General features: G+C 61.2%; 1 protein-coding gene and 1 long non-coding RNA gene across 4 annotated transcripts; one reads left to right on the plus strand and one right to left on the minus strand.

Annotated features, from left to right (window-relative positions):
• Positions 1-556: 556 nt before the first annotated feature.
• On the minus strand, positions 557-26,232 carry LOC102521457 (leucine-zipper-like transcriptional regulator 1). 3 transcript variants are annotated; one of them, XM_032472113.1, is made up of 38 exons: positions 25,596-25,713; positions 22,078-22,291; positions 21,782-21,891; positions 21,487-21,596; positions 21,346-21,390; positions 20,994-21,090; positions 20,806-20,918; positions 20,439-20,525; positions 19,981-20,072; positions 19,762-19,892; positions 19,557-19,672; positions 19,379-19,450; positions 19,235-19,298; positions 18,683-18,759; positions 18,461-18,578; positions 17,203-17,301; positions 16,874-16,949; positions 16,091-16,195; positions 13,237-13,299; positions 11,190-11,246; positions 9,661-9,740; positions 9,150-9,258; positions 8,587-8,670; positions 7,782-7,839; positions 7,274-7,413; positions 6,611-6,812; positions 6,015-6,170; positions 5,547-5,657; positions 5,036-5,128; positions 4,827-4,922; positions 4,544-4,724; positions 4,170-4,339; positions 3,908-4,064; positions 3,157-3,283; positions 2,928-3,077; positions 2,302-2,407; positions 2,135-2,215; positions 557-1,937 (listed from the first exon to the last, which is right to left on the minus strand). In XM_032472113.1, exons 1-38 carry the CDS (start codon positions 25,624-25,626, stop codon positions 1,821-1,823), a joined length of 4,095 nt encoding a protein of 1,364 aa, XP_032328004.1. In that variant the 5' UTR covers positions 25,627-25,713; the 3' UTR covers positions 557-1,820. The 3 variants fall into 3 exon arrangements, with proteins under 3 accessions (XP_032328004.1, XP_032328002.1, XP_032328003.1); XM_032472111.1 differs by lacking the exons at positions 16,091-16,195; positions 16,874-16,949; positions 17,203-17,301; ... (13 more) ...; positions 22,078-22,291; positions 25,596-25,713 and adding an exon at positions 13,755-14,037; XM_032472112.1 differs by lacking the exons at positions 557-1,937; positions 2,135-2,215; positions 2,302-2,407; ... (15 more) ...; positions 11,190-11,246; positions 13,237-13,299 and adding exons at positions 14,879-15,249; positions 26,185-26,232 and having other exon boundaries at positions 25,596-25,768.
• LOC116661008 lies at positions 22,253-22,974 on the plus strand. The gene is made up of 3 exons (XR_004316764.1): positions 22,253-22,314; positions 22,559-22,783; positions 22,879-22,974. It is a non-coding gene; the product is annotated as an uncharacterized LOC116661008 (long non-coding RNA).

Here is a 26,232-nt window from a genome sequence, read left to right on the forward strand (position 1 = left end):
TGCATGGAGGTCAAGGGCAAGGCCGGACACCCTTTCCTGGGTTCCGAAACAGCCTGGCCTCAGCCTGCTGGCCTCTTTGAAAACACTTAGAAAACCCAGGCTAGACTCAGGTCCTTTTCAGGGACATAACAGGCTTCTGTCCCCAGACCCAGTATGCCCAGCAGTCAGACCTGGCAGTCAGAGCCCCAGCTGCTGGGCAGCCCCCTACTCACAACCAGGCCTGTCTCATCCGAAAAACGGCTGAGAACGTTGATCACTGACCTGGGGCTGCTGTGCTGGGCAGGTAGTGCGGGTTCCACAGTGACCTTCCTGGTCCCTGGAGGTCTGGGGTGAACGTGTGGGGAGCAGAGGAATAGGCACATGGGCAGCAGTCCTGGCCTCAACCTGTGTCCTCACTTTCCTTCACTTCAGCTGGAACGTGGACAGCCTCCCTGCACCTGTGATCTGTAGCTTAGCCACACCTGTTCCCTGCTACAGGGCCTCGGCCCCAAGAGCACAGCTGATTTCTTTCCAGTTCTGGAAGTGTTTCCACTGTGTCATGAAATTTGCTTGGCCCTTGGAGTGCAACTTTTATTCACATTGTGCCTGGGAGAGTCAAATGGCACTCAATAGGAGGCAGATGCGGATAGCAGAGGGTCCAGGTGGTTCCCAAGCCTGCAAGCCAGTGGAGGCACATCTTGCCCCACCCTTTCCTCGTTTTCTGGCGGCCTGCAGGCAGGCTTCCCTTGCCCAAGGGTCTACCTGCTCATGGTCCCCAGGGCTCTTAGCAAGGCCTGAGGAGTGGCAGGTGCCACAGTTGTGCAGGCTCAACTGGAGGCCGAGAAGAGAGTTCATGTTTTCCCAAAGTGGCATTGTGTAAGCCAGGCCCGAACGGTTCAGGGAAGGAGTCGGCTTGTCCTCAAGAGTCCTAGCCCAGACAGGAGCCTACAGTGGAGTGTGCAAGCAGGGTTCACCACAGGGGCCAGGAGAGCCCCCTGGGAGTGGAACAGCACCATGCCAGCCTGTATTGTTCCCACCAGCCCTTCCCCTGCATGACTGGGCCACCCTGGGTGGGGGCAGGGGCGAGGGGCTACAGGCACAGAGAACCAGGCAAGACTGCTGATCCCAGCACCCAGGCCCCCAGCCAGGCCTAGGCTCTGGGAGGACAGAGGGCCACAACCCACCAGTGGGGACTGCACGGTGAGCTCTGTGTAGGTAGCATTGCTGTGGCTTTAATAGAGGCAAGCCTGTGACAATAAATACTTAGGGACAGGCGGGGACTGGGGGTGCATCTCTTCTGTCTTCCTGGTGCAGCCTGGGGCCCTGATGCACACACAGGCAGATGGGATCCTGCAGGGCCTGCAGATACCCAGCCCAGTCCTGAGTGACACTTCATGGGTGGGGAGCTGACCTCAGGGCCCTTCACCCCAAAATTCATCTTCAGTCAGACTCCATCTGCCCATCAGTGTTGCCCATGCACAAGTTCCAGGTGGCAGGAGGTCCCCTTGGGTCCCTACCAGGTGGGGGACACAAAGCCGGCTCCCTGTTGGGCTCATCTCTCCCCCACCAGGCCCTGGCCAGGATCCGTCCTGCTGGGTCCTCTTTGCTGATCCCTGGCTCCCCACCCCCACCCCAGAGAGGGTGCCATTCTGGGGGCCTCCTTCCCTCTCTGCTTCCTGTGGGACCAGTGTCTTCAGCAGTAAGGTGGGACATTTGCAGCTCCCTGTCTCATGTACCCCTCAGCTCTCTGTGGGGGCCCTGGGCACCCACAGGCCTGAGTGTCGCCAGAAGTCTCCGCGGTGGCGTGGGTGGGATGGGTGAGGCCAGTACCATGTGGGCCCTCATATGTCGGCACCGAGCTCTGCACACTGCTTGTCGGAGATGTGGGAGGCCAGGGAGTCAATGATGTCCAGCAGCAGCTGCTGACTCAGCGAGCGCAGTGTGGGCAGCTTGGAGACCTGCAGGAGGCAACCGGGGCCAGAAGGATGGAACCAGGTTCATGCCAGGGTGGGCTGGCTCCCAGGACAGGGTGGGGCGTGGCCAGTGGGGGACAGCTCTGCTTAGGTATCCCCAGGGCCCCCTGCTGCCATGGCCACGGCGACGGGGGGTGGGCCCTGAGAAGAGGGGCGGGCCGGGGGACAGGGTGGGGCCTGACCTTGGTGAACTGGTGCACGATGATGTGTAGGCAGTGCCGCTTCATGTCCAGCGCCTGCGTCTTGTCTGCCGCCTCCAGGATCTGGAACGGCAGGCCCTGAGTGCTGCTCCCCACCCCCACCCCTGACCCGGCGCAGCTGCAGGCAGCCCAGGCACCAAGCGAGCTACCTGCAGCACGTTCTGCACCGTGACATTCATCTCCAGGTTCTGCTTGCAGTAGGCCTGCAGTCGGTTGTTGTAGAAGCCGTAATAGTAGGGGGCCGCGAACAGGTAGCTGGGGGCTGGTTAAGGAGCTGCCACCAGGGGAGCTCTCCCCACACCTGCCCTCCTCCCCCAGGAGAACCACACCTCTGGGACAGAGAAAACCTGAGCCACAGCTGCCTTGTCCCGCCCCCCATCACCACCGGGACGGCTGGGGCTCAGATCCATGCAGGACCCTGGCTGCTCTCTACACGGGCTTGGAACCACGCAGGGTCCAAGGCCCCATTCAAGGTCCAAAGAAAACCACAGAATCCTCTCCTCAGGAAAGCACCCTCACACACATTTGCAGAGCTCAGAGTTTCAGACCCCACAGAAGTGACGTGTCCAGGAATCATTCACTCAGAGCAGTGACTGACCCCTTCCTCTGAACACCTCTGTCCCTCCTGGCTGCAGACCCCTCAGTGCCAGCCAGCTAACTGCTTCAGGGAACCCGGGAGAGACTGGGCACCCGAGAATCCTCTAGAAATTGACGCCTTTGGGGAGGCCCCAAAGCCACCCCAGGAGTGACCCAGGAGCCCCGGAGGTGAGGATGCAGCGAGTCCTCGGGCGGCATGTTGACCTCGCCGTAGTAGATGTAGCGCAGCATGGACTCGAAGGCCTGCCTGCTGGGCACCATCTCCCCGATGGAGATGTTCACCTGGCCATCCTCGGGCATGAAGGACCGGAACATGGCCTCAAAGTAGCTGCAGACAGGCTGGCCCTCAGCAAGGTACCCACACCAGGCCCACCCACCCACCAGCCCACCAGCCACAGGCCACCCACCTGGAGCGGGCGGCCAGGATGGCCTTGTGGGCTGGCCGCGGGTGCCCATCCAGCAGTAGCGTGATGTCACAGAAGTCTGCTCCCGCGCCCTCCAGGTACGCCTTCATATCCTGGATCAGAGACGTGCCTGGGGGTGTGGAGGGACCCTGAGCAGATGCCTCCGCCCCCAGAGGTCCCTGAGCCAGAGGATGGCTTCTGACTCAGGACCCGGGACCCCAGGCCACCGCCTCTTGTATATCTGCCCGAGTTGCCCCTGAACCAACCTCCCCTCTGGCCCTTGAAGCACTGCCAGGCCCCGTTCTCCCCTCAGCCCCAAACACGGCCTCAGTCCTGCACCCCCTCATCCCAGAGTCTGACCATCCCCGGAGTCAGCCCCCTGAGCCCTCCCCCATGCTTGTGCTGGAGCTTGCGGCCAGTATGCCCTGTGTGCTTGCCCGGAAGCCAGGGGCTGAAGGAAGCCATGCAGTCCCTTCCTGGGCTGGGCAGACAGGACAGGGAGGTGCCAAGCGATGAGGGCTGTGCTCACCCCTCACGAAGCCCCCAACGTGGGCCCACCTGGAACAGAAGCTGCTCGCTTGCTGCAGACCCAGGAGATGCAGCCCTCAGCGCTTAGCCTGCTGCACGCAGCTCTGACCTGCCTGCCTGCGCTGAGCTGCCTACTGTCATACCCTGTGCCTTGTGCCTGACAAGAGCCTCCCCTCAAGCTGACCGCCCCCAGCCCAGTGCTCTAGGGACAGGGTGGGCTCCCTACCGATGTCCACAGGCTGGTCCGAGGGGCTGCGGGGAGGTGGCTGCTGCTTCCGCCGCACGATCTCCACGATCAGAGGGGACGACAGGCGCTCGAATTCCTTCATCATGATCACCTGGTTGAAGTGCGACTCCTTCACCACGAAGTTCAGGCAGTGCTCCTGGGACAGACGGGCGGCAGGCTTGGGGTCAGGCCTCGCCCCAACCCCCGACCCCCAGACCAGGCAGCAGCAGGGGGCAGGCTGCGGCATGACCCTGCCACGCACCTTGAGCTGGCCGAGCTGCAGCCGGGCGGCGCTCTCACACACAACCAGCACGTTCTGCAGGTCTACGGAGGCCTCGATGTACTGGCGGCACAGCTGCTCCAGGCGGCACAGCTGAAAGCTTAGCGCCAGCTTGTACACATCCATGATGAGCAGCACGTCCTCCACGTGGCCTGCGTCCAAGAGCCCCTGAGCCTCCGGGCTGCAGCCGGTGTGGGGCACAGGCCCCAGCTCCCCCCACAAAAAGGCAGCGGCTGGGCCACATGCGGGTGGTGGCAGCCTGAGACCCAGGCTGCCCCCTACCAGGTAGGGCTGCCAGTGCCCTGGTAGGGCTGTCCCACCTGCCCCTCCTCCACCCCCCACTGCCCAAGGCCGACCTTTCCGAGGGTACTTGATCTTGTCTGTGTAGAGGAACTGCATGAGCACCTCGAAGGGCCGGGCCTCGGCCTCACGGATGGCTACGCGCAGCAGGGGCGGCCGGACCCCACCCATGGCCACACCAGGACCCTCCCTGGGCACAGCACCGGGACCCTCCCTGCCTGCCTCTTCCTCCAGCTTCTGTGGGGAGAGGAAGGGGTGCTTGAGGACACCTCACAGAAGCTACTGCCTGGGTTGTGGGAGGGGTTGTGGGAGGGGTTGGGGGAGAGGGTGGCCTGTCACCTGAGTCAGCCGCTCCCGAGCCTGCACAATCTTCCTGCGGAGCCAGCGGCTCCGTGCGGTGACAATAGCCACATGGCCCTGCACGCACTCCTCCTTCTGCAGTGAGGGTGACACCTTGGTGGAGGGTACAGGACCCTCATCCTGGGTGCAGGGGCCCGGGGACTCCAGGGACTGGTGGGCAGCCAACCGGGCACAGGAAGGGCACCTACCTCACCCAGCACGAACTCCACGTCACAAAACTGGCGGCTCTCCCACAGCCTCCCATAGTCTTCGTGCAGCGTGCACTTAGGGTAACAGGAGAACTGCAGGCAGACGCCCCACTGTCGGCCCAGCTCTGCCCTCTCCTCCGCGAGCGGGTGCCCTCCAAACACCAGTGGCTACCCAGCCCAGCCCCCTCCACTGAGCACTGGGAGCCCGCCCTCCCCCGCCCAGCACTCAGGTTCCTCAAACTGCCCTGGGCCTAGAGGCCCACAGCCCAGCCCAGCCCCCTGGGAGAGGCTGCTCTGCCACCCACCCTGGGCCGACCCCGCTGTCCACGCTGGCCTGTGAGCCCTCCTGCAACCTGTACATCTGCCTGCTGCGAGCCCCACCCCAACCCCGGGCCGTCCCAACCCCATCCCCATGTCCCGTCGGCATCCCCACTGTCTCCGCCCCACCCCAGGCCGGCCCCGCCCCAACCTGGCTGTCTCTGCCCCAACCCAGGCCGGCCTGATAGCCCACCTGGAACCTGTACATCTCCCCGCTGCGGATGTTGTTGTCCACAGTGCCCCCGAAGATGTACATGGCGTCGGAGATCACAGCCGCCGCGTGGAAGAGCCTCCCACTGGGCAGCTGCGGAGAGCCAGGACAAGTTGGGAGGCTGGGATGGGTGGGCAGGGTCTCCAGCCATGGGGCTGGTGAGGCCTGGCGCTGGCCAGGCTGTGAGCAAGGACGTGGCCCAAGGGCCTGGAAGGAGGGGCCAGAGGGCAGGACCTCAGGCAGAACAGTGGGGGTGGGGGAGGTGGGGCCTGTGGACCCACAGGGTGACAGTGGGTATTGGGTGTCACGAGCTGCACTCATGTGGCCCGGCCAGCAGGGCTCAGGCTCCTGGCCTGGCCTCACTTGCTGTGTGACCGTTGGGCCTCCACCTCCCCATCAGAAGACTGGCTTCAGGGGGTGAGGGGTGCTCAGGAGGGAGCCGACCCTCACCTCGGAGGCCGGCGGGGTGGGCTGCCTGGTGGTGGTGCTGCCAAAGTCCAGGCCAAAGACATCCCGGGACTTCTTGCAGCTGCCTCGCTCCTCGGAGCCCAGAGCAGGCGCCTCCTCAGAAGTAGATGCTCGCTCTGGCACCTCGGCCCCACCGACCTGGTGGGGAGACATGCAGCCTTCCTCAGCAAGGGCAGGGCAGGAGGCTGTTCCTGCCCAAGATGGGGACGGGTGCTATGGGGACAGTGTGGGGGGAGGAGTCACACAACGAGGGCGCTCTCAGCACGGCCGAGATGGGAGCTGGGCCGAGGTCAAGGTGTGCCTCCTGGGAGAATGTCCCGTGCTCAGTGCACACGGGATGGGCAGTGGAGTGTGAGCCTGCAGGTGGCAAGGTGGGAACATGCCAGAGGGGCCCCGGGCCAGGGTCCAGCCAGGGCAGGTGTCCAGGGCTGACAGTTCCGGGCATCCTGGCCTTGCTCCTGCTGGCTGTCAGGAGCCCTGGGAGCCCCCAGAGGCTGTAAGGAGCCTGGGGGTGGGAGGAGCAGGCAGGTCTGCACCCCTGGCCCTGGACCCACCCACATGTGCCCCAACACGCTCACCTCACTGTCCGAACTGGGTTGGATGACCTCCCAGGTCTGGAAGTCCACATCGTAGCAGTGCAGCTCGTTGGGGAGCGTGTTGTCAGCCGCACCACCAAACACATAGAGGTGGCGATCAAAGGCCACCATGGTATGCCCATAGCGCCGCTGTGGGGGCGGTGGGGAGCCCCGGAGCAGGTGTTCAGTGGGGATGCGTGTCCACCTGTGAGGCGTGTGGACGCTGCGTGTGAACCAGCACCAGAGTAGGGGCTCCTGGTTGCCTGCAGCCTCCACCTGGGCTCTAAGCCCTCTCCACGGCCCTGTGGGCCCAGCTGGAAGTGCTCTGTGCCCCTCGCCCCATTCCACTCTGGCACCAGCTCTGCCTGGCTCCACAAAGCCCACCATAGGGTCTTGCCTGAGCCCCTGCACCCCCCCCCGCCAGCCACAGAGCAGACGTCTGACCGGTGAGGCAATTGCCTGAAGGGGTGGTTGGCTGTCTCCACACTGGGGCCAAGGGGGCTGCCCAGGCCCCCAGATGCTGGACTGCAGCCGCCCCTGAGGGGCCTTCGGGGCTCTGGCCCAGGCTGCATGAGGGCCTCTCCCAGCCCTCTCTGCGGGGGCTGCCTGGCCAGCTCCTGGCATAGGCATGGGGTGCTGACCAGGGAGCTCCACCAGGGCACTCACGTTTTGTCCTTGAACTCAAACTGGAAGAGGTTGTTGGTTATCTTGGCCCCGCTCTGCCCTGAGAAGACGAACATCCGGTCCCGGCACACAGCGGCCGGGAAGTTGCAGCAGGAGGGGGGGATCTCGCCGCTCTGGGCCACCTGCGGGAGGGGAGGTATGGAGGCTGCTCTCACTCCTGAAACCTCTGTGAGTGAGGGTTCACGGGCCCTTTTCTGCTAAGCGGCTTAAGGCCCCACCTGAATGGGCCCAGTTTTGACCAGTTGGGGCCGAAGTCCTCACTACAGGGCAGATGGGGCAGCAGTGGGGCAGCTCGCCTGGAGACGGCAGCAGGCAGGACACGAACAGCAAGCCGCCCCTGCTGCGTTCAGAGGCGGGGGTGGTCCCCCAGCTGCATCGGTCACCCGTGTCATCCCGGGCGGTCAGCGGGAGAGCCTGGCCAAGGCTGAGGCTGGGCTATGACAAGGGAACAAAGCTGCCCTCCTCGCCTCCACGGCCCCGCGCCCCTCACCTCCTCCCAGCACGTGAGCTCCCGGTCCTGGAGGCCAATTGTCCACATGTCGTTCAACCTGTGTGAGGATAGAGAGGTCAGGACCCCACAGCCAGGCTGGCGGTCAGGGTGGCCCTGGGCCCAGCCAGGAGGGATGGCTCCAGGAGGACCACACTCCACGGAGGTGGGGCTTCAGCTGGGGGACTGCATTGAGTCCTCACATCGCCTGCGTGGACGAGTGGCCTCACCATGACATGGGGAGCAGCAGTGGGGACCGCTCGCTCAGCTGACTCCAGGCCAGGGGAGGACTTCATAGAAACCACCACCTCTGGCACTGCAGCATGGGGGCCTCCTATGCTCTGAGCTTTGGGGAATGAGCACACACTATTTTTGTAACCAGAAAAGCAAAGCCAATTTCCCACAGCAAGGAGAAGGCCTATGAGGGCAGGAACTCTGTGCCGCCCTCCATGGGGTGCGGCCAGCTCTGAGCCCCGCTGCTGCCACATCCCGCCCACTCAGCCCCTCAGGGTCACCGCCCACTGACCCTGCCACTCTGGGTCCCCAGCCCCAATGACACCCAGCTGTGGGGCCCAGCATGTCCTCAGACAGCTACACAGATGTGAGCCAGGCTCACCCTGGGGAGATGCCTCAGGGATGCCAGGACTTCTGACTTCTGCAGGGGTCAGTTGGCAGGGGCCGTGCCATCTTCCTGTTCCCCCAGCCCTGTGCACACAGCCACCCTCCCAAGAAACCCCTGGCCCAAGCCCCACTCCCTGTGGTAGGATGGCCAGTCTGTGCCTCAGTGCACTCGCAGGCCACCACATACCTGGCGTTGCCATCGTAGCCAGCAAAGATCCACAGCTTGTCACTGTACACTGTGGCACCATGGGCCGACCTAGCGACCGGCAGCCTGGAGCATGAGGAGGGGTGAGCGGTGAGCCCCCAGCACACACCTGAGCCCCACAGCCCCAGGAGGCCTGGGCAGGGGCCACAGCCTGGCCAGCCCGCTGGGAATAAGGGACAGCACCAGAGGCCAGGGCAGCTGGACGAGGATTCCCACGTTCAAGGGCACAGAGCCCCCTCCCAGCTCCCACCCAATATCAAGGGGTGCTGGCAAAGCAGGCCAGAGACACGCTCATCAACAGGAACTTTGGTCCCTTCTACTCTCGGAAAGGAGGGATCTGAGAGCTTGGGGGAGGCTCAGACTGGAGCAGGTGGGAGTTGCCACCCGCTCCCAGCTCTGGCCACTGTGCTGTGCGCCCGGGACTCTCTCCTCTGGGCCTCAGGCTCTCCATCTGTAATTCTCCAGGGGCTGATTCAGGCCCACTGCCTCCCAGGACCCAGAGGGGCTGCTGGCATAACCCCAGAGGTCTCAGCAAAAACTCTCACCGTCCTTCAATTTTCCATTCTGTCCACTGTCCAGTTGCAAACTTGTATTCAAAGAGGTCATTTTTATTCTTCAAGTTAGAATTGGAATAAATGTCCCCTGTGTAGCCCCCTGTAAAGAGAGTGAGAAGCCGTCACACCCAAAAGCAGCAATTCAGCCTTCAAAGCCCAGGAGGTGGGGGCAGAATCAGGCCTCGGTTACAATGTACTCTGGGGCCCCTCCAAGCTAGGGGAGCACCTCGTGCCTGCTTGCCTCTGCACGAGGCTCTGGGGACAGATGGGCAGAACCCTGTTCCTTGCTCCTGGTTGGGAGGGGAACCGCCTCCTGGCACAGCTAGAGACAGACAGCTCCACCCCAGGGAGATCAGGCTGGTCAGGGAGACCCAGCAGAGGAGCTCAGAGGACTCAGGCAGAAAAAGCTGACGGTGCAGAGAGCACAAGCACAGCAAGTGACCAAGGCTGGAAGGGTGGAAGGGAGGGCAGCACAGCTTCAGGCCGGGGGGGAACAGCTCACCAAAGACGAACATGCTGCTGCCATGGACGACGGCCGAGTGGTGGTAGCGGGGGGCGGGAGGGGTCCCGGTAGTGAACGCCCTGGTGGGGGGACAAGGGGCAGTAGTTGTCAGCAGGGCAGCCCCCACCACCCACAAACTTCCTTTTACTTTTGCATTTTGAAGGTAATACCTGTTTCATCACAGAAACCCTTTAAAAATTGCCAATATGGAAAAAAAAGAGAAAACCAGCCAGCACAACATATATAATCCCTTTGCAGAAACCACCATCCACACCTTGAAGGCCCTCATTCTCCCATGCAATGTTTACCCCTCTGAGTAATTTTTAATGGAATCACGTGGTAGGTATTTTGGAATCTGCTCTTTCCGTGGGTCTCTGCTGCTCTGGAATCGTCCACATCTGATCCCCACAGCTGCTCCATGTTCTGCAGCTCGGGGCTCCACATGTTTTATTTATGGAATTAAAAACCCATTTATACTGCTTTCCCAGGGCTGCTCCTTTCAGAGTTTTATACTTAAGCAATTCTTGTAAACAAGGTACTAGGGATTGGAGGTACCCAGGACCTCATGCGTGATATGAACTCTACCACTGACCTATACCCCACCCCCACCATACATAAGCAATTTTTAACAAAGAGTTATAAAGTCTTGAGTGTGAGTGATTTTTAAACTAATCTGCAACTCTTGGCCATACTGTAAAATCACATGTGAGAGAAACATATAAACGTCCACAGCAACCCCAGCACCACCCGGGTGTCGGGGCAGACGCTGGGCAGTGGGCCCGGCTTGGCAGCTGTGGGTCCTGGACCTGGGCATCCTTCTCCATCACAGAGGGGCAGTGAGTCCCCACCCCAGGGGGCTGCACCCAGAGCTGCGGCAGAGCCCGGTGCAAGGGCAGCCAGAACAGCTCAGGAGGAAGCCCAACATCTCTGGATCCTGGGATACTTATCTCCCCTCAGCTGTGAGCCACTCCCAGATGGGAGCTGGGCTGGACCAGATGGGCACAAATCCACCACGCTCAGCGAGAGCAGGCGTCTCACTCAAGGCTGCACAGCTGGGGAGGGTGGCCAGGACTGGCAGGCTGCCCACTGCCCATGTGGGGTCTCCTGGCAGAAGATGGGCTCCCCGGGGCAGGGAGGGGAGGGGAGGCACTACTGCCAGCCTCTGGACAGCCCCCTGCAGCAGCAGACTCCATCCTGGAAGGCCCCAGCAGCTGGTGGCCGCCCTGGCTGGTGAGGCAGGCCTGGTGACTGATGGGCTCTCCTGAGGCAGAAGCTAAGGACTCACAACCAGATCAAACAGACCCCTTATATAACAGGACTCAGGCTAACCACTCTCAGCTGTGGACTGGAAAAGACAGCCAAGAAAGAGAAGGACTTGCTGAGCAGCTCTGGGAGAGGCGGCCCCCGGATGTGGTCATCTCCTCCTTGAAGTCCCTCTGGCTTTCCCAGAGCAGGACTCAGCTGGCAGTCAGGCCCCAGCCTGGTGCTCTGCGCCTGCAGAAGGAGGGGCTGGAGCCGGGGACACCCACCTGCACCAGGAGCAGTCCTTCACGTCGAACCGAAGAAGGTCATTGAGCATTGTCTTCCTGAAAAACAGCCAGGGACCCGGGAGATGGACGCTGCAGCCCAGGGGTGCGGGCAGCTGTTTGGGGGACTCAGCCAGGACCAGGCAACCAGCTGATGCCCAACGGACCACAGAGGTGACCCCAAAGGAAGCTCCCCAGCTGGTGGGGGACCTGGGCCTGCCATGTAGGCAGGATCAGCAGGCCTGGGGTCAGGACACAAGCATGATCCTAGGCATCTCATACCTCACCCCAGGCTCCAGAATCCCCACCCACATTCCCGCTGGTGTGCCCCGACCCCCCTTCTCTGAGGCTATGTCCATGTGTTAGGGGAGGCCCCTGCCCCTCTCTCTCTCTTCCTGCCACCTCTTTATGGCAAAGCCAACGAATTCACTACATTAAAGACACAATAAAGTGGAAAGCAAATGCACCAGCCATCACATCACTGAACAAGACCCGCGTGTTACCACCCAGCCCTTGTCAGTAAGACAGAAGAAGGGCATGGACCCAACAGGAGCCCAGCATCCCTGCACCCGGGCCTCACTCAGTCTCTGCCTCCAAGAAATAGCCTGGGTGATAAAAGAGCCCGCCTGAGGCCACACAGCCAGGCACCCGGGACCTGAGAAGCAGAGGTATGACTGTAGTCCTCCCCTCTCCCATTTGCACCCATCTCCCACCCCCACGTCACCCCACCCCCGCTGAGCTACAGGAGGCCGTCTCTCTCTGTACCCAGTTGGTCTTTACAAAGTTGCAACTAGAATGAGACAAATTGTCATCCTGTTTCTTAGTGTCACATTGTAGAAGCAATGTTTCTGCTTCTTGCTACACAGCTGCCATATCAAGTCCACCTGCTGCAGAACAGTCCTGGGGATGTTCCCACCTCCTGCCCTGTGCTGGACACCAGGACTTTTCTGGTTTGGGGGATTCTGGTTAAGGCTGCGGTAAACATCTGTGGGCAGATGCCTCTTCTTGATTTCATTCCTTCCCTTAGAGTGGCAAACATTTAGTGAATTGTCTAGGTGCTGAGATACAGGTCTAGCCCTGGCTGAGGAGACAGGTAATAAACAGCATCTGTGGGCTCTGGGGACCAATGGAGCCACTAAGAGGTGCAGAAGGGAAGGGGAGGGCTGCTGGCTGGTCCAGTTGGTCCAGGTGTTGGGGGAAAGCCTCACTCACAGATTTAGAGGGCCAGGAAAAGTGGGAAATAGGGAACAGCCAGCATAAGGGCCTGACTGGAAGGATGCATGGTACATTCTGAACACAGCTAGGCAGAGGTGTGGCCCAGCAGGACTGAAGGGAAGGATGAGTGATGTGCAAACACCACATCCTCAGGGTCAGGGACCCTCCTGTCCTGAGCCCCTCAGCCTGCACTCACTGACCCTCAGGAACACCCTGTAAAAGCAGAACATGGGACCATCCCTCTCTACAGAGAAGACAAGGGTGCGGTTGGTGCCATTAAGCCGCCTGCCCAAAGCCACAAAGATGTAACCTGAACTGAGCCTTGTCTGTCCAGGAGGCCACGCTTCAGACCCACAACCAGCAGGCTCCCACCAAAGAAAACCAGCCAGAGTTTAACTGGGAACCATTCATGGAATGGAGATGTGCCCACCCACCGAAAGTTGGGTCGTTGCCAGGAAAAGTGATAAGCCAGGAATTTACAGCAACACAGGAAAACCAGTTATGAAAGTGAAAAATGTGGGAAATAGATAAATCAGTATCCCCCATACTTTCTCAACTACAACATGAACATGTGTATGAGGCCTAGAGGGGAGGGGCAGCAGCCAGGGCGTGTGTGGATGTGCTTCTGTCAACGCTGTGTGCTCTCACTCAGAATGAGAGGGATGTTTCTGCATCCTGAGTATGTGTTACCCCCTGGATGTGGTGCTGAGAACCCTGAGCACCGGGAATCTCAGACTGGGAAACTGAGGCTGAGCGCTTAGCTAACACCTGGAAAGACACTAGAGGAGCTGCAGAGGCCACCATGCTTCTCCCTCCCTGATCCAGACACACTCACCCGTTGTCTCCACCAAATACATAGATGGCATCTTTATAGGCCACCACTGTGTGCTTGCTACGCCTGGAAAGAGAGGGGTGGGTGGCAGTGAGGCCAGGACACTCCAGCGGGCACCCAAGGAATGAGACTGGCACTGGGGCTACTACACAGGTCAGATAACACCTCTCAAATGCCAAGGTCAATGAAGACCCCTAAATTCCACCAATATCCCCAAAGAACTGCATGTGGGGACCCCTGACACTCCCACCGCACTGCAGATCACCTGGGACCCACAAACACAACTTAACTCTCATACCCTGTCCTGGGCCACCCCACTCCGGGATTCCCTCGGAAGTCCCTCTCCTGCCCTGGACATCGACCTGGACCTCCCTCCCCAGCCCCCGCCACCATACACACACACATTTATTACCAGGTCCCGCCCCAGGACATCACGGCCCGGCCTCCTCCCTGCGCCCCGCCTGGGACTCCCTCCGACACCCCCTCCCCAGGGCCCCTAGGACCCCCGCGCCCCGCCGTACCGGGCCCCCACGAACTCGTCGCAGGGCGGGAGGCGCCGCCAACGATGCACTGTCTCAAAGGGCCCGAAGTTTAGCGTCAGGTACTCAACACTGTCCGAGCAGCTGTGGTCAAAGTCCACGCTCGGGGCCACCTTGGACCGCGCGCCGCCAGCCAGGGCCCCGGCCCCGATCGGGACCCCCGCGCCACCCGGCCCAGCCATGCCGGGTCCGCGCCCGATGGGCCACCGGGTCCGTGGGACGTTCGGCCACCGCCCCGGGCCGCCCCCGCGGGACTACATTTCCCGGCGATCCCTGTGCCGACGGCGCCGCACTTCCGGCCGGCGCCGCACTCCGGGATGCCCGCACTTCCGGGCAAGCCTAGCGGCCGGGAAAACCCCAAACCGCTCTGCGCGGCGAGTGCGTAGCCTTCCGAGGAGCACTTCCCGCGAAGCGCGGGCGCGCGATCCCCACTCGGTGGTCGCGGCGCCACGTCCACAGCCCCGCCCGGCTCGCACTTCCGCGGCGCCGCTCCCGGCATGCTCTGTGCATGTGGCTCTGCCTCGATCGTCCGCCGCCCAGGGATCCCAGGCGGAGGGTTCCGGGCTCGCAGTGGCCCCCACGGCCGCCCCACCATCCCCTGCCTGCTGTGCTCCCCGGCGGGGCTGGCCCCCGGTCTCCCATCGGCTTTCGTTTCCTCTCGGCTTTCTTTTCCGCCCGGAGGCAGCGTGGCGTTGAGGCTCAGGATTCTCAGTTCTACTCTAGCAGCGCATCAGCTGCTTCACTGGCGAAATGGGCTTTCAGGAAGCCCAGGCTGCCATCAGGCTGGGTCTGTCTCGGACCCAGCTCCTCAGCCCTAAGTGGGCCAATGCCCCCCCAAACGGCCAAGCGACAGCTGCCTCTGACCTCTGAAGAAGCACTTCCTGTCTCAAGCCCTTCTCTCGTGCTGTCCCCTCTACCTGGAGTGCCCTTCCTTCAAAATCCAGATCCAAGACATTGGTCTGAAGAGCCTTCCCTAACCCCGAGGACAGAGTCAGTTGCTACTGGGCACTCACAGGTGTGACACTGAGTTCTGTGGTCCTGCCTATCTCCCCATCATCTGCTTTCTCCCTGGTGAGAGTTTGCCCAGTTACAGTGGAAGTCACACAGACTGCAAATGTGTGCTTTTTAATTTTAAGATAATGTCTAATATGTTGCAGGGTCCTACAGGGGACCAGTCCCAATAGAGGGAGAAGAGGCAGGGCTGGTCCCGGCTCCACCGCCAGCCATCAGTGGCACTGGGTGCCTTGGGTCGTGAGCATCTCCTGGAGGCCTCGGAGGCCTCTCTGGAGGTGAGCCAGGCAGCAGAAGGCAAGCACCGGGAGGGCTCAGGTTCTGCCCTGGAGGATCCTGGGAAACTGGAGATTGGCACATGCCCCCGGGGCTTGGGCTCTGTCCCTGGCGCCCCAGCGTGCCTGCCCAAGTCTGCTGCATGCGAGCTCAGGATCCTTTTCCTGTGAGCCAGGACATGTCTCCGGTCCTGCAGGAATGAGGGAGGAGGAGTGAGGACTGGAGGGAGCAGGCTCCCCTGCTGGGCAGCATGAGCAGCTGGCCCTTGAAGAGAGCAGGGAGCTGTTGGAGGCCCTGGTGCCCAGCAGGGATGTGTACTTGGGCAGAGAGGGAAAGACCACACAGTGCAGACTCTGGGCTGAGGTGGGAAAGGCTCAGAACGGTCAACAGGAAGGAGAGGACACGTACTTGCTGTGCAGCACAAACAGCCTTTGCGAAGGCAAGAGGGAGAGACAGAGAAGGCCAGGGAGAGAGCGTGTCATTCATCATGTCCCAGCCTGAGGCCCACTCTTGTCCCATGGCCTCCAGGCTTTCCCAGCCTTGGGGTCTCTATGTAGGCAGGTCGAGTCCACAGGGTGCTTCCCGTTGGCTCCATGCCAGGATGAGGGTAGTGGCTGGTGTCCAGTGTCCCTCAGACCTGAACAACCGCCCCACGATTCTGTGCAGGGTGTCCCCAGGGACACCACTAGCTGCATTTCCTCATGGTTGTTTCAATCACGTCCAGTGTGGTGTCCAGGCCCAATGACTGCACAAGTACTGGGCCTGGACCCTTCCCCACAGCACTGGTCCTGCTGTGCAAAACAGCTTCTGTCCCTTCTAGCCCCCTGGAGCACAAATAACTGGCCCACCCCCGAACCACAACCCTTTCCCTGTTCCATGCCATACCCCTATAGCCCTGGGAGCCACAGACCTATGGGGACCCAGGGGAGGGGGGTGCAGGGGAGGGCCCTTCAGGGCTGTGGGGGCAGTTGGCTGCCAAGACCTCGGGGGACTTCTTCCCCCTCCCCAAGGTCTCCAGTGCCCACACTCACTCCACCTCCCGCTTCCGGATGGTGCGGCCTGAGGCCAGCACCTCAGCCACCTTAGACACGATGGGATCGTAGTTCATGCTGGCCACCGAGATCACCTCGTCGCCTCTGCAGGGAGAGGTGCCAAGCCTGAGGACTGTCCAGCAGCAGGCCCCATCCTTGGAGACCCTGACACACTCACGTCCACCTGGGACCCAGGGAGTCTCTCACCAGGGACAGCACCCCCTGCTGCACATTGAACCCCTCGGCCCAGCACAGCTTTCTGCTTCTGCGGGACCCCAAAGAGGATCCAGCCTTCCTCCCCAGTTGGGGTCTGGGCTGGGATCTGTTCTCGGATCTCTGCTCTCTACCTGTGTCACTTTCCTCGGTGTAAAAGTGGGTTGTCGTTGGGGGAAAGTACGGCTCAGTGGTAGAGAGCGTGCTTAGCATGCACGAGGTCCTGGTTCAATCCCCAGTACCTCCATTAAAAATAAAAAAATAAATAAACCTAATTACCTCCCCCCCTAAAAATTACAAAGTAATACTAATAAATAAAAGTAGGATGTTGACACCCACCTCCAAGAGCTGTCCTGAAGATAAAGCGTCCTTCAACATGGGGCGGGGCGGCTGTCACACCCTGTCCCCGCGGGCTTCTGCCTAGCGGCCTCCCTTTGCCACTCAGCCCACCTCCCACCGTCCAGAGAACCAGGTAAGCCCCTTCCTCTGGAGCAGAGCTTCTCCGGACCGTCCCCCTTCCCGACTGAGTGCCCGCTGCTTCGCGCCCGTGCTCCACCCCGTTGCTCTCACTTGGTGTAAAAAGCCACGAACTTCAGCTCGTCCAGGTCCCCTTGGATGATGACGTCGTCGAAGCCTTCTCCGTACCCTGCGGGCCAGGCGGAGGGGACGGGGCTTCACGGGTCCATGCCCAGTGTCCCTCTAACTCTGCCCTGGACCCCCAGGCCCCGACCCCCCGCCCATTGGGGACGTCCTGGCCTGGCCCCCAGCGAGTTCCCGGCTTCCACCTGCAGCAGTCATGGCCCCGCCCGCAGATGCTCCTAGCCCCGCCCTAACCTCCAAGCCCCGCCTCCGCACTCCGCCACACCTGGGCCCCGCCCGCGTCCAAGGCCCCTGGTTACCTGCGTAGCGCAGGCTCTTGCCGAACATGGAGGTCCACAGGTAGGGCACCGTGCTGATCTCTGCCTCCTGTGCCAGCATGTTCTGGGCTGCCACGCGCCCTGTGTGTCCCAGGGTGGTGAGAGCCCTGATCTGAGCCCTCACCACCCCTCCACTGTCCGCCCGGGCTCTCTGGGGATCCCAGACATGGGAGACTACTCCTCCTCGCCTCCCCAGAAGTAAAGAGGCACGTCTCTGCTCAACCCACTGCCCACCGCTGGTTGCAGATGAGGGGTGCAGAGGGGGACATGGGGCCCCAAACCGGCCACTTAGATGCTTCTCAGCAGAATCTGAATGAAGTGGCTGCCCTGGGCCTGGAAGGTTGGTGGCCCGGCACCATTTCAGGTGCGCACACACAACAAATCCGACAGGGCAGGTCTGAGGAGGGAGGTAGGAGAATGGGGCACGGGGTCCAGGGAAGCAGAGGTGACAGCCACACTCAGGGCTCAAGATGGAAGAGCCAGTCTGGATGAGGCCCCAGTAGCTGGAGGAACCCCCGTAGCTAGATGTCTCTGAGAGTCCCCTGGACCCTTCCAGGCAAACCTCAATTATATTCAGCTGATGAGTAGCTTTTTCTTTCCTAAACCCTAGCACCAGCTTTAGACCTTGGACCTGAACAGAAATTGGTAGCAGGACTGGGATTTCATGCACAGATGCTCAGACAATGCACAGGCAGAGGAAGGGGAGGTGGCTGCCCTCTGAGGCACCTGCAGCTGAGGGGTCCAGACAAGGTGTGCACAGTAACTGCCCCATGTGAGGGGGAGGCTGTTCCCCAGAGAGCATAGCAGGTTCCCAGGCCCAGCTGGCCAGCTCCCAGGGGCCTGCACCCGGCAGCCGGGTTCACAGAGCCAGTTAAGTGGCCCAAGGGAGACAGAATCAGGGGCTGGCCTGTGTCCTACCAAACCCCTTTCTCTCTCCCCAGGTGACTGCACAGCTTGGTGAGAAATTCTGCAGAACATGTGTCTCTGAGGACAAAAGGAAAGGAGAGGCTGGTGGAAGGACACCTGGGGTGGGGCGCTGTCACTGGCGGAATGGGGTGTCCTGAGGGCACTGGAGGGAGGTCTCCAGCTGGGAGGTCTTTGTGAGCCTGTGCCATCACCTGGATGAGGCAGGCCAGACAGGCCACTGCAGAGCCTTGAATGGCTGATCCAGTGACCAGGACCCAAGGCCAGGACTCTGGAACAGCCTTCCACCCCAACCCTGCCTCGGAGCTGGCGGTACCCTGGGCGTGGGCCATCTGCCAGTGTGGGATGTTCACTTTCCGGTTGTTCCTCCAGCCCAGGGGGAAGGTGACGGCATCGCCAGCTGCAAACACGCCCGGGATGTTCGTCTGCATCATCTGTGGGGAGAGGGCCCAGGGCTGGTGGGTGGGATGGGGGCCCTGACCCAGCCCCCCCACAACCCCGGCCCAGCACCCTGCCCACCTACCCCACCCAGTCCCACCTTGTTGACAGGGATGAAGCCTCGGGAATCCAGGCCGATGCCACTCTGCCTCAGGAAGCCTGTAGCGGGCACTGCACCTGGTGGGACAGGGGCCACCATGTCCCCTCCCCAACCCTCCTCCTGCCTCACTGCTCTCCACAACCAACACCCTTCACTCCCATGATCCAGCCCCAGACAGATCACCCAGTGGGCTGCCCACCCTGTGCCTTCACGTCCTGTCCCCTCTGCCTGGACCCCCACAGACCCTGGGGTCTCCTATCAGGCCTCAGGTATCGCCTCCTCTGAGAAGCCCTCCAGGAAGCCCCTGGTGGGGTTGGCAGGCTGTGTCTCCCCACCCCGTGCTGCCACCTCCCAGCTTGTCCCTCCCCAAACTGGCACCTCAACTAGACCAAGGGCCCGTTAGAGGCTTGTCTGTTTCCCACACGGGGCAGGCGAGGAGTCAAGTATCACTGGGCAGGGGTCATTGGGAGCATCCTCTAGGCCAGGCCCAAAGTCACTCGTGCGTGTGCGCAGGAGTCTCTGCTCACTGTCAGCCACCTGCTCCTCACTCACCAATGCCCACCACACAGACATCAGCCCTCACGACCTTGCTGCTCTTCAGCACGACCTCCTTCAGCTGTGGAGAGTGGGTGGTGAGCAGATCCCAGGCCCAAGGAGAGGGGACAGAAAGTGGCAGGGGCAGGGAGAAGGGCCCACCTTTCCCTCCTGGGCCCGCAGCTCCGACACCTCCGTCTGCATGTAGAACTTGACCCAGTTGTTCTCAAACATCTGTCGGGGTTGGTGGGCAGGTGGGCAGGTGGGCAGGGGTGAGAGTCTGACCGCTGGGTGCCCGGATCAGGTTCCAAGGGCCCAGCTCCCTGCCCGCTGGGCTCACCTTCATCAGGGCACGGCCCACACGCTCGCCGAGCAGCCTCCTGAAGGGCGTCTCCTCCAGCTCCACCACCGACACCGAGTGGGCCTTCTCCGTCAGGTAGGCGGCCACCTCCATCCCTGGGGCCGGGATGGGGTGGCAGCTGGCACCAGTGCCTCCCAGGCCTGGCCACGCCCCCTGACCGCCCCCCACAACCCCAGCTGCTCACCCAGGAAGCCAGCTCCCACGACCACAGCGTTGCGGCCCCGAGCCAGCCTCACCACGCGGTTGGCATCCTCAGGTGTCCGGATCGTGAACACGTTCTCCACATCTTTGCCTTTGCAGCTCAGGGTCTTAGGGCTGGGACGTGACCAGAGTGAGCGAGGGTCTTGCAGCACCCCAAGCCCTCCCCAGTGCCTAGCAGGGGCGTGGGGGATGCCCCGCCCACCTGCTCCCGGGCGCCAGCAGCAGCTTGCTATACTCCAGCTTGAAGCCGTCCTTGAACACAGCCTTCTTGTTTCTCACATCCACTGTAACCACCTGCAACCCCGCCGGCGGAGTGTGGCTAGGGCCCTCAAGGGCCTGCACCATGCCCAGAGCCACCAGGCCCTCTGAGCCACTCCCAGGGGCTGCTCCCGCCACCTGGATGAACCTCCCTCCTGCACTTAGCAGCTCCTCGTCCCCTGTAACCACCTTCCACTCAAAGCCCTCCTGATGTTCCCAAGTGCCAGCCCCAAGCTAACAGTCCGTGTACCCACGCTGGGGCTCTGCGTGTACCCATGACTGCCAGGTCTGGAGCACCACAGGTGCCTGGAGGGCAGAGCGTGTCCACACTTCCAGGGGCCTCATGCCCTTGACAGTTCCCACAAAATCTTCCCCGGACCTGCTCCTCAGCCTTGCTCATACCTGGGCTTCGGTGAGCACCTCGATGCCATGCGCTCGGAAGAACTCCTTGGGTCTCAGGGCCAGGTGCTCTGGCTGTGTGTCCAGTGACTGCAGGAGACGCTAGCTTCAGATGGGGCCAACCATTGTCCCATTTTACAGCCAAGGGCCAGGAACCCAGGGAGGGTTGGGCAGCCTTGGGTCGCACAGGGGCCGCAGGATAGAACTCAACAAACCAGATCTCTCTGGGGCAGCATAGAGGGGCCTGGCACGAGCAGAGAGGGCAGCTGGTGAGACCCCAAAGGGCAACAAGCAAGGGTCCCAGTGGACCTAACTGCCTGGGGGACATGGGTCTGGCCCTCTCTGGCTTCATTCCTCACCCGCTACATACCTTGCTGAGCTTGGGCCGGTCGTAGGGAAGGTGCCGGTCCAGCGTGCACAGGACAATCCTGTCTGAGAAGCCCTCCTGCCGCAATGTCTCTGCACACACCAAGCCTGCTGCCCCTAAGGGGAGGGGACTGGGGATCAGGAGCCACCTCTCCCCGACCCCACCCTGCCCTTGGTGACACCACCACCAACCTGCGCCCACAATGAGCACATTGGTGCTGCCACTGTGGCCAGCGCTTGGAGAGATGCATGTGGCCATCACCTTGGTCCTCCGCTGTAGCTGCAAAGCCTGGGGGTGGCCAGAGAGTGGGGGCAGCTGGGAGCTGGGGACGCCGTCCTCCCAATGCCATCACCCCCTCAACTCCACAGGCCAGATCCTGCTGCTCCAGTGCAGCCTCACCTTCACCATGCAGCTCTTCCCTCTGCGCCCCAGCCACACTCGCCAGAGTCCCGCCCACCACGGGGCCTTTGCACATGCTATTCCCTGGGCCCAGAGGCCCTCCTGGCCTCTCTCATTGGCCTGAGATGAGAGCTACCTCCTCACCTGCTTGCTGGCCCGGACATACACCTTCTCCTTCTCAATCTTCACCTGCAAGGGCTGTGTTGTTCAGGACCAGGCTCTGGGGTGCTCCAGTCCCCAACCCTGCACCCCCAGGCTCCTACCCCGCTGCACACCCAGCCCCACCTGGAACTTGTGCAGACTGTCCAGGCCAGGGAAGTCCTCCAGGTCTCCGGTGCTGATGTTGAAACAGGCCCCGTGCCAGGGGCAGCGCACATGGCCACGGGACAGCACTCCTACGAGGGGGCAGAGCTAGACTGAGGCCACCGGCAAGAGCCCCTCTCCAAGGACCCCTGTGTCCCAGCACCCCTGGCTTTTCCTCACAGCCCAGGGGCCCTGCTGACAGGTGGGGTCTAAGGCCCGGTGGAGCAGGGGCGGAGCATCCCTTCCACCTACCCCCTGTATGCACTGAACAGCTCACCTTTCACCAGAGGCGCACCATAGTGGGGGCACTTGTGGCCCAGCGCATGGAGCTCCCCGTTGTCCTTCACCAGCAAAACCTTTCCCCAGCCCAACTCCACTTCCCGCATCCTGGGGAGGGGCTGCCCTGAGAAGTCAGGTCACTCCAGACACCACTTCCTCCCCATGCCCAGCCTTCCAGGGAGCAGCCCCCAAACAGCAGGAGCCACCAAAACGGTTGTGGCCGTGTGCCCCTTCCAGGCCTCATTGCTTGTCTCCCACAACAGCCTCTCACCCCCTCCCAGGCCCAGCACCCACTGGCCATTCTCCAGGTCCTTGATGTGGCAGACAGCGGCCTCCACGCAGTCCTGAGTGCTGGGGTAGGGGTGGGGGGCAGCCAGGCGCTCCTCTGCATGGAAGTGGCGGGCCGTGCCGTTACCCTGGTAGGCCCGGGGGCTGCCCTTCCCACTGGCGGACAGCTCCTCCTTGCCCCGCTCCTTCTCTGGCAGCACCACTTCGATCTTGAGCTCCACTGCGGACAGACAGACGTGCGGGGTAGGTGGGGGATGGTGATGAGTCCCCAGCCCACCCAGCCCTCGCCCTCCCAACCAGCTCTGAGCGCGGGTTTTCCCCACTCCTCGACCTTTCCAGAAAGCCATGTGAGCCACAGACCGGAGGCTGAGCAGGGGTGGCCCCGGGTCAACTTGAATTAATTTCTGCATGTTTCCTTTTTCACTAACAAAATTAGTCAGGGGGCACACATGAGGCTCATTCAACCCTGAAACTGTGCTTCCGTTAGGAATTTAGGTGGAGGTGAGAACCCGGTGCCCCAGAGCCTTGCTGACTCCGAAGGCCCAGCCTCCGTGGAGGACTATGACCGACATCCCTGAAGACTCGGGGGCAACGTGTTAGGTCCTACTCCAGTGACAACTGGGTGTCCAAAACGAGATGCATTCTGTGAATCTGAATGACGGGAAATTGAGGGTTCCATAGGCGTGAAGTTTTTGCAAAATTAAAAAAAAGTGTAGGCAACATAATTTCAACTTCTTAAAAATTAAAAAATAATTTTTATTAATTTTAAAATTCTCACCAGTTAGAGAATTTTTCATCTTTTACCAGGTGTTGGGTTTCAGCATCTTTGTGTTCAGGAGACTTGGAGGTGAACCCCACCCAGGTGAAGGGACCAGCGCCCCCATCCCCCACCCTCCAGTGGGGCCTACTCTCAAGGGAAGAGGGGAGTTAACTAAGATTGTCATTTTCTTCTTTATGCTTCTCTGCATTTTCCGAATTCCCTACAACTTGCCTGGGGTATTATTCTAATTAGAAGGGAACAATAAACAGAACTTTGAACAGTGATAATCTGGACTCCTGGGCTGCAGCTGTGAGGAGCAGGGCTGAGTGATGGAGACCGGTGTCTGGGCAGGAGTCACCTTCGAGGGCACGTCCCCCAGACCTGACACTACAGGGACAAAGAACCGGGTCACACCTCAGGGCCCTTGCCGTGCAGTTCCTGGGCCTGGGCTGCTGTCCTGCTCTGCCCTACCTGGCTCCCCTCGGCCTGGCCACCGAGACACAGCCCCTGCCTGTCCCTCATCTCGTGCTGTGTTAATCCCCCACCCAGGCCTGGCCCCTCATTCACCCTCCTGGCCTAGCCCTCCCCACCGCACCTTCCCCCACCAGGCACTGCATGGGGCAGGGGTGAATCTGCGCTCCGTGGTTCCAGCAGGGCCACCACGCTGAGGTTGTGTCAGGTGGAGGGGTTGTGGGTGGGGTGGGTTTTTTCCCTTCATTTTCCACACTTTATGTAATGGTGTTAGAATGTTTTCAGAAGAATTAAAAAGAAAAATACTTTGGACTCAGCTGACACCAGCTATGTGAGCTGTGGAGTGGGAGTTCACAGGAACAGCCTGGCAGGGGCCCAGATGACAGCCCAGCCAGGCTGTTTTCATCCTCTACCTCCTTCCAGAAGGCCCTGGGGCGCTCGCTGATGTGGTCTAAAGGGAAGACACTAAGTCAGGGGCAGCGGAGGAAAGGGCCCCTTTGGGCAGATGTCTTCATTATAAAACAGAGAGCACGAGTCTATCTCTTTGATGATAGTGAACACTAAGCAAACAATACATGTAACCCAGAGTAGAAGCTCAACAGATGAAGTTGGGCAGTAGTGTTTTATTGATTCACTCTGAGCCTCCTGGTGGCCATGGCAAAGAGGGAAAGCCTTTAGGTAGTGCTTGTGGCCAAGATACCTGCTTCCGGCTAGTTCTGAGCTTAGCAAAGGCCTAGCCTGGAACACTTCTTACTAGGAACACAGTGAGTAGGGAGGGAGCTTAGGAAGACCATTCTAACATGCTCCAAGCCACAGGGGTGAGCAAGCAGAAAGTGAAGAATTTGCACAAGGATCTTCTGCTTCTTCTGGTCTCCTTGTGGCCCCTCCTGGCCTGAACACTCTCACTTCCACACCCTAAAATTCCCTGTGACCTGCCCAGTGTGGGCGCCTGGGGCCTGAGCTCCTGCCCTGCTGCCACAGTCCACAGGGAGCCCAGCCCCCCAGAGAGGGGCTTATCACATTCCTGCCCTGTGCTGAGCACAACAGCACACACAGGGGCACAATTATGAGTCCTATTTCATACATGAGAACACAGAGGCTCAGAGAAAGGAAGTCACCTGCTCAAGGCCACACAACAGAACAGTCAGGGCTGGCTTTGGGCTCAAGAACCCCAGGACTGCCCTAGGTGTGGCAAGAGCGACCAGCCTCTCTACTGGGAGTCCTGGGACCAGGGGTCTCGGTAGGCCAGCCTTTTGAGGCCCTTCAAAGAAAGCTTCAGGTGGCAGAGTCTGCCCAGGGGCCCTGCCAGCTTAGCACTTCTACAGGAGCCCAGGAGGAGGCTGGCTGGCATCCTCCTGCCCACTTCTGATGGGAGAGAGTTGAGGTCAAAACAGTGGACATCATCTGCCTGAGGGCATGGGGATGAGGGGAGGGAGGCGCAGGCTCAGGTGGGTCCCTCTGCCTGGCAGGGTGTCACAGGTCTCCTCTGGCCCCCAAGTTCTCCCTCAGACCCAGGAAAAGGAGAAAAGCTCATGGGTTCCAAGGTAATGGAGCCCATGTGTATCTGGTAAGGGGAGCTGGGGCAAGCTGGCCAGTGACCTGGGCAGGTGGCAGGGCACTGACTGCGCACTAGAGAGGCCTCTCTGAGCTTTGGTTTCTTCATCTGTGCCATGCCAGCACACCCATGCTTTCCTGGGTGTTGTGAGGAGGGAAGAGGGAAGTGAGGGGGGAAGGAGAGCAGACGTGGGCATTTCCCAGCACCCCGGGGCACCACTGCCCCCTCCTTGCTGGAACTACTTGGGTCAGGTGGGGTGGAGGTTTCCTCTACAAATAGGGAAGTGCGCCCAGAGAGGCCAAGGAGGTAGCTGAGGGTCACACAGAGGGTCAGAAGGAAAGGGTGAAAAGGGCCAGGGCCTGTCACGCCACCTCACAGCAACTTCCAGGGGTCAGGCTTCTTTTGTAGGGGGAAAGCTGAGGCTCAGAGAAGTCACACAGTGGATGAGGGTGTCCCCAGAGCCCCCTTCCCCAGCCCTGAGGGACACAGCTCCTCTCCCCAAACCTGAAGCAGGAGGAAACTTCCCCTCCCCTTCTGCTGTTATCTCCCCCACCAGCATCCTAAGCCCCCAGTAAAGAGGCCTCCAGCCCCCCCATTCCTGCCCGCGGCGTTAACATTCGGAGGGAGCCGGCTGCAGCCCAGGCTGACCTACTTCGGAGGCAGAGGGGGAGGGGGTGGAGGAAGGTGGCAGGAGGCGGGAGGGAGGGGGGAGGGATGAGGCCAGGAGAGAGGAGGTACCTGGCTTGGGCTTGGAGAAGCAGCCGCCCATGGCGAGTGGCCCGCAGCCGGGTGGAGAACAGGCCCACAGGTGTCGGGCTGTGGGAGGCCTAGGGAGCCCCTGGTGGGGCTGGACCCCCTGTGGCCCTTAGAGACGCTGGGCCTGCCATCCCACCGGGAGCTGCCTCCAGGACCTGGGGGGAGACAGGGGCGTCTGTGGGTACCAGGGCTTTGATGAAGTCTGTGGGTAGAGACACAGAGAGATCCTGTGGGGGCTTCTGAGAGAGGAACCACACCATGGAGGGCACCTCCCCGCCCAGGCCCCCGGGATCATCACCGTCACCCCCTCCCCCTTTGCCTGGACCCCTCTGCCACCCTTTAGGCCTAGGACATCCTCCCTGATTTCTGCTGCCCCCTAGAAATCCTGCAGCCTCGGAGCCCTGGGACCACCCCCTTCTCCAGGGAGGCCACCACGTCTGGGGTCCAAACGGGGTCACCTTGGCAGATCAGAACCTTCCTGGTCCTCAGGATACCTGCTTCTTCTACAGTGGTGACATTTAGTTCGCCCTGGCCCTGGCCCCCACCCTGGCTGGCAGCCCTGGCTACCCACCTCCTCCAGGGGCGGCCACTGCTTCTTGCTCCCAGCCCAGCAGTGGAG

This window comes from Camelus ferus, chromosome 32 (genome assembly GCF_009834535.1).
Source record: "Camelus ferus isolate YT-003-E chromosome 32, BCGSAC_Cfer_1.0, whole genome shotgun sequence".
Taxonomy (NCBI): Eukaryota; Metazoa; Chordata; class Mammalia; order Artiodactyla; family Camelidae; genus Camelus; species Camelus ferus.

What these genes read in the sequence shown, in the direction of transcription:
- LOC102521457 (XM_032472113.1), bottom strand. Translation starts at nt 25,626, where the DNA reads ATGGGCGGCTGCTTCTCCAAGCCCAAGCCAG. An exon ending in CAGCAGCATGTTCGTCTTTG is followed by an intron (nt 9,259 to 9,660) that starts GTGAGCTGTTCC and finishes CTCTCTTTACAG; the next exon opens with GGGGCTACACAGGGGACATT. An exon ending in GATCAAGTACCCTCGGAAAG is followed by an intron (nt 4,340 to 4,543) that starts GTCGGCCTTGGG and finishes TCTTGGACGCAG; the next exon opens with GCCACGTGGAGGACGTGCTG.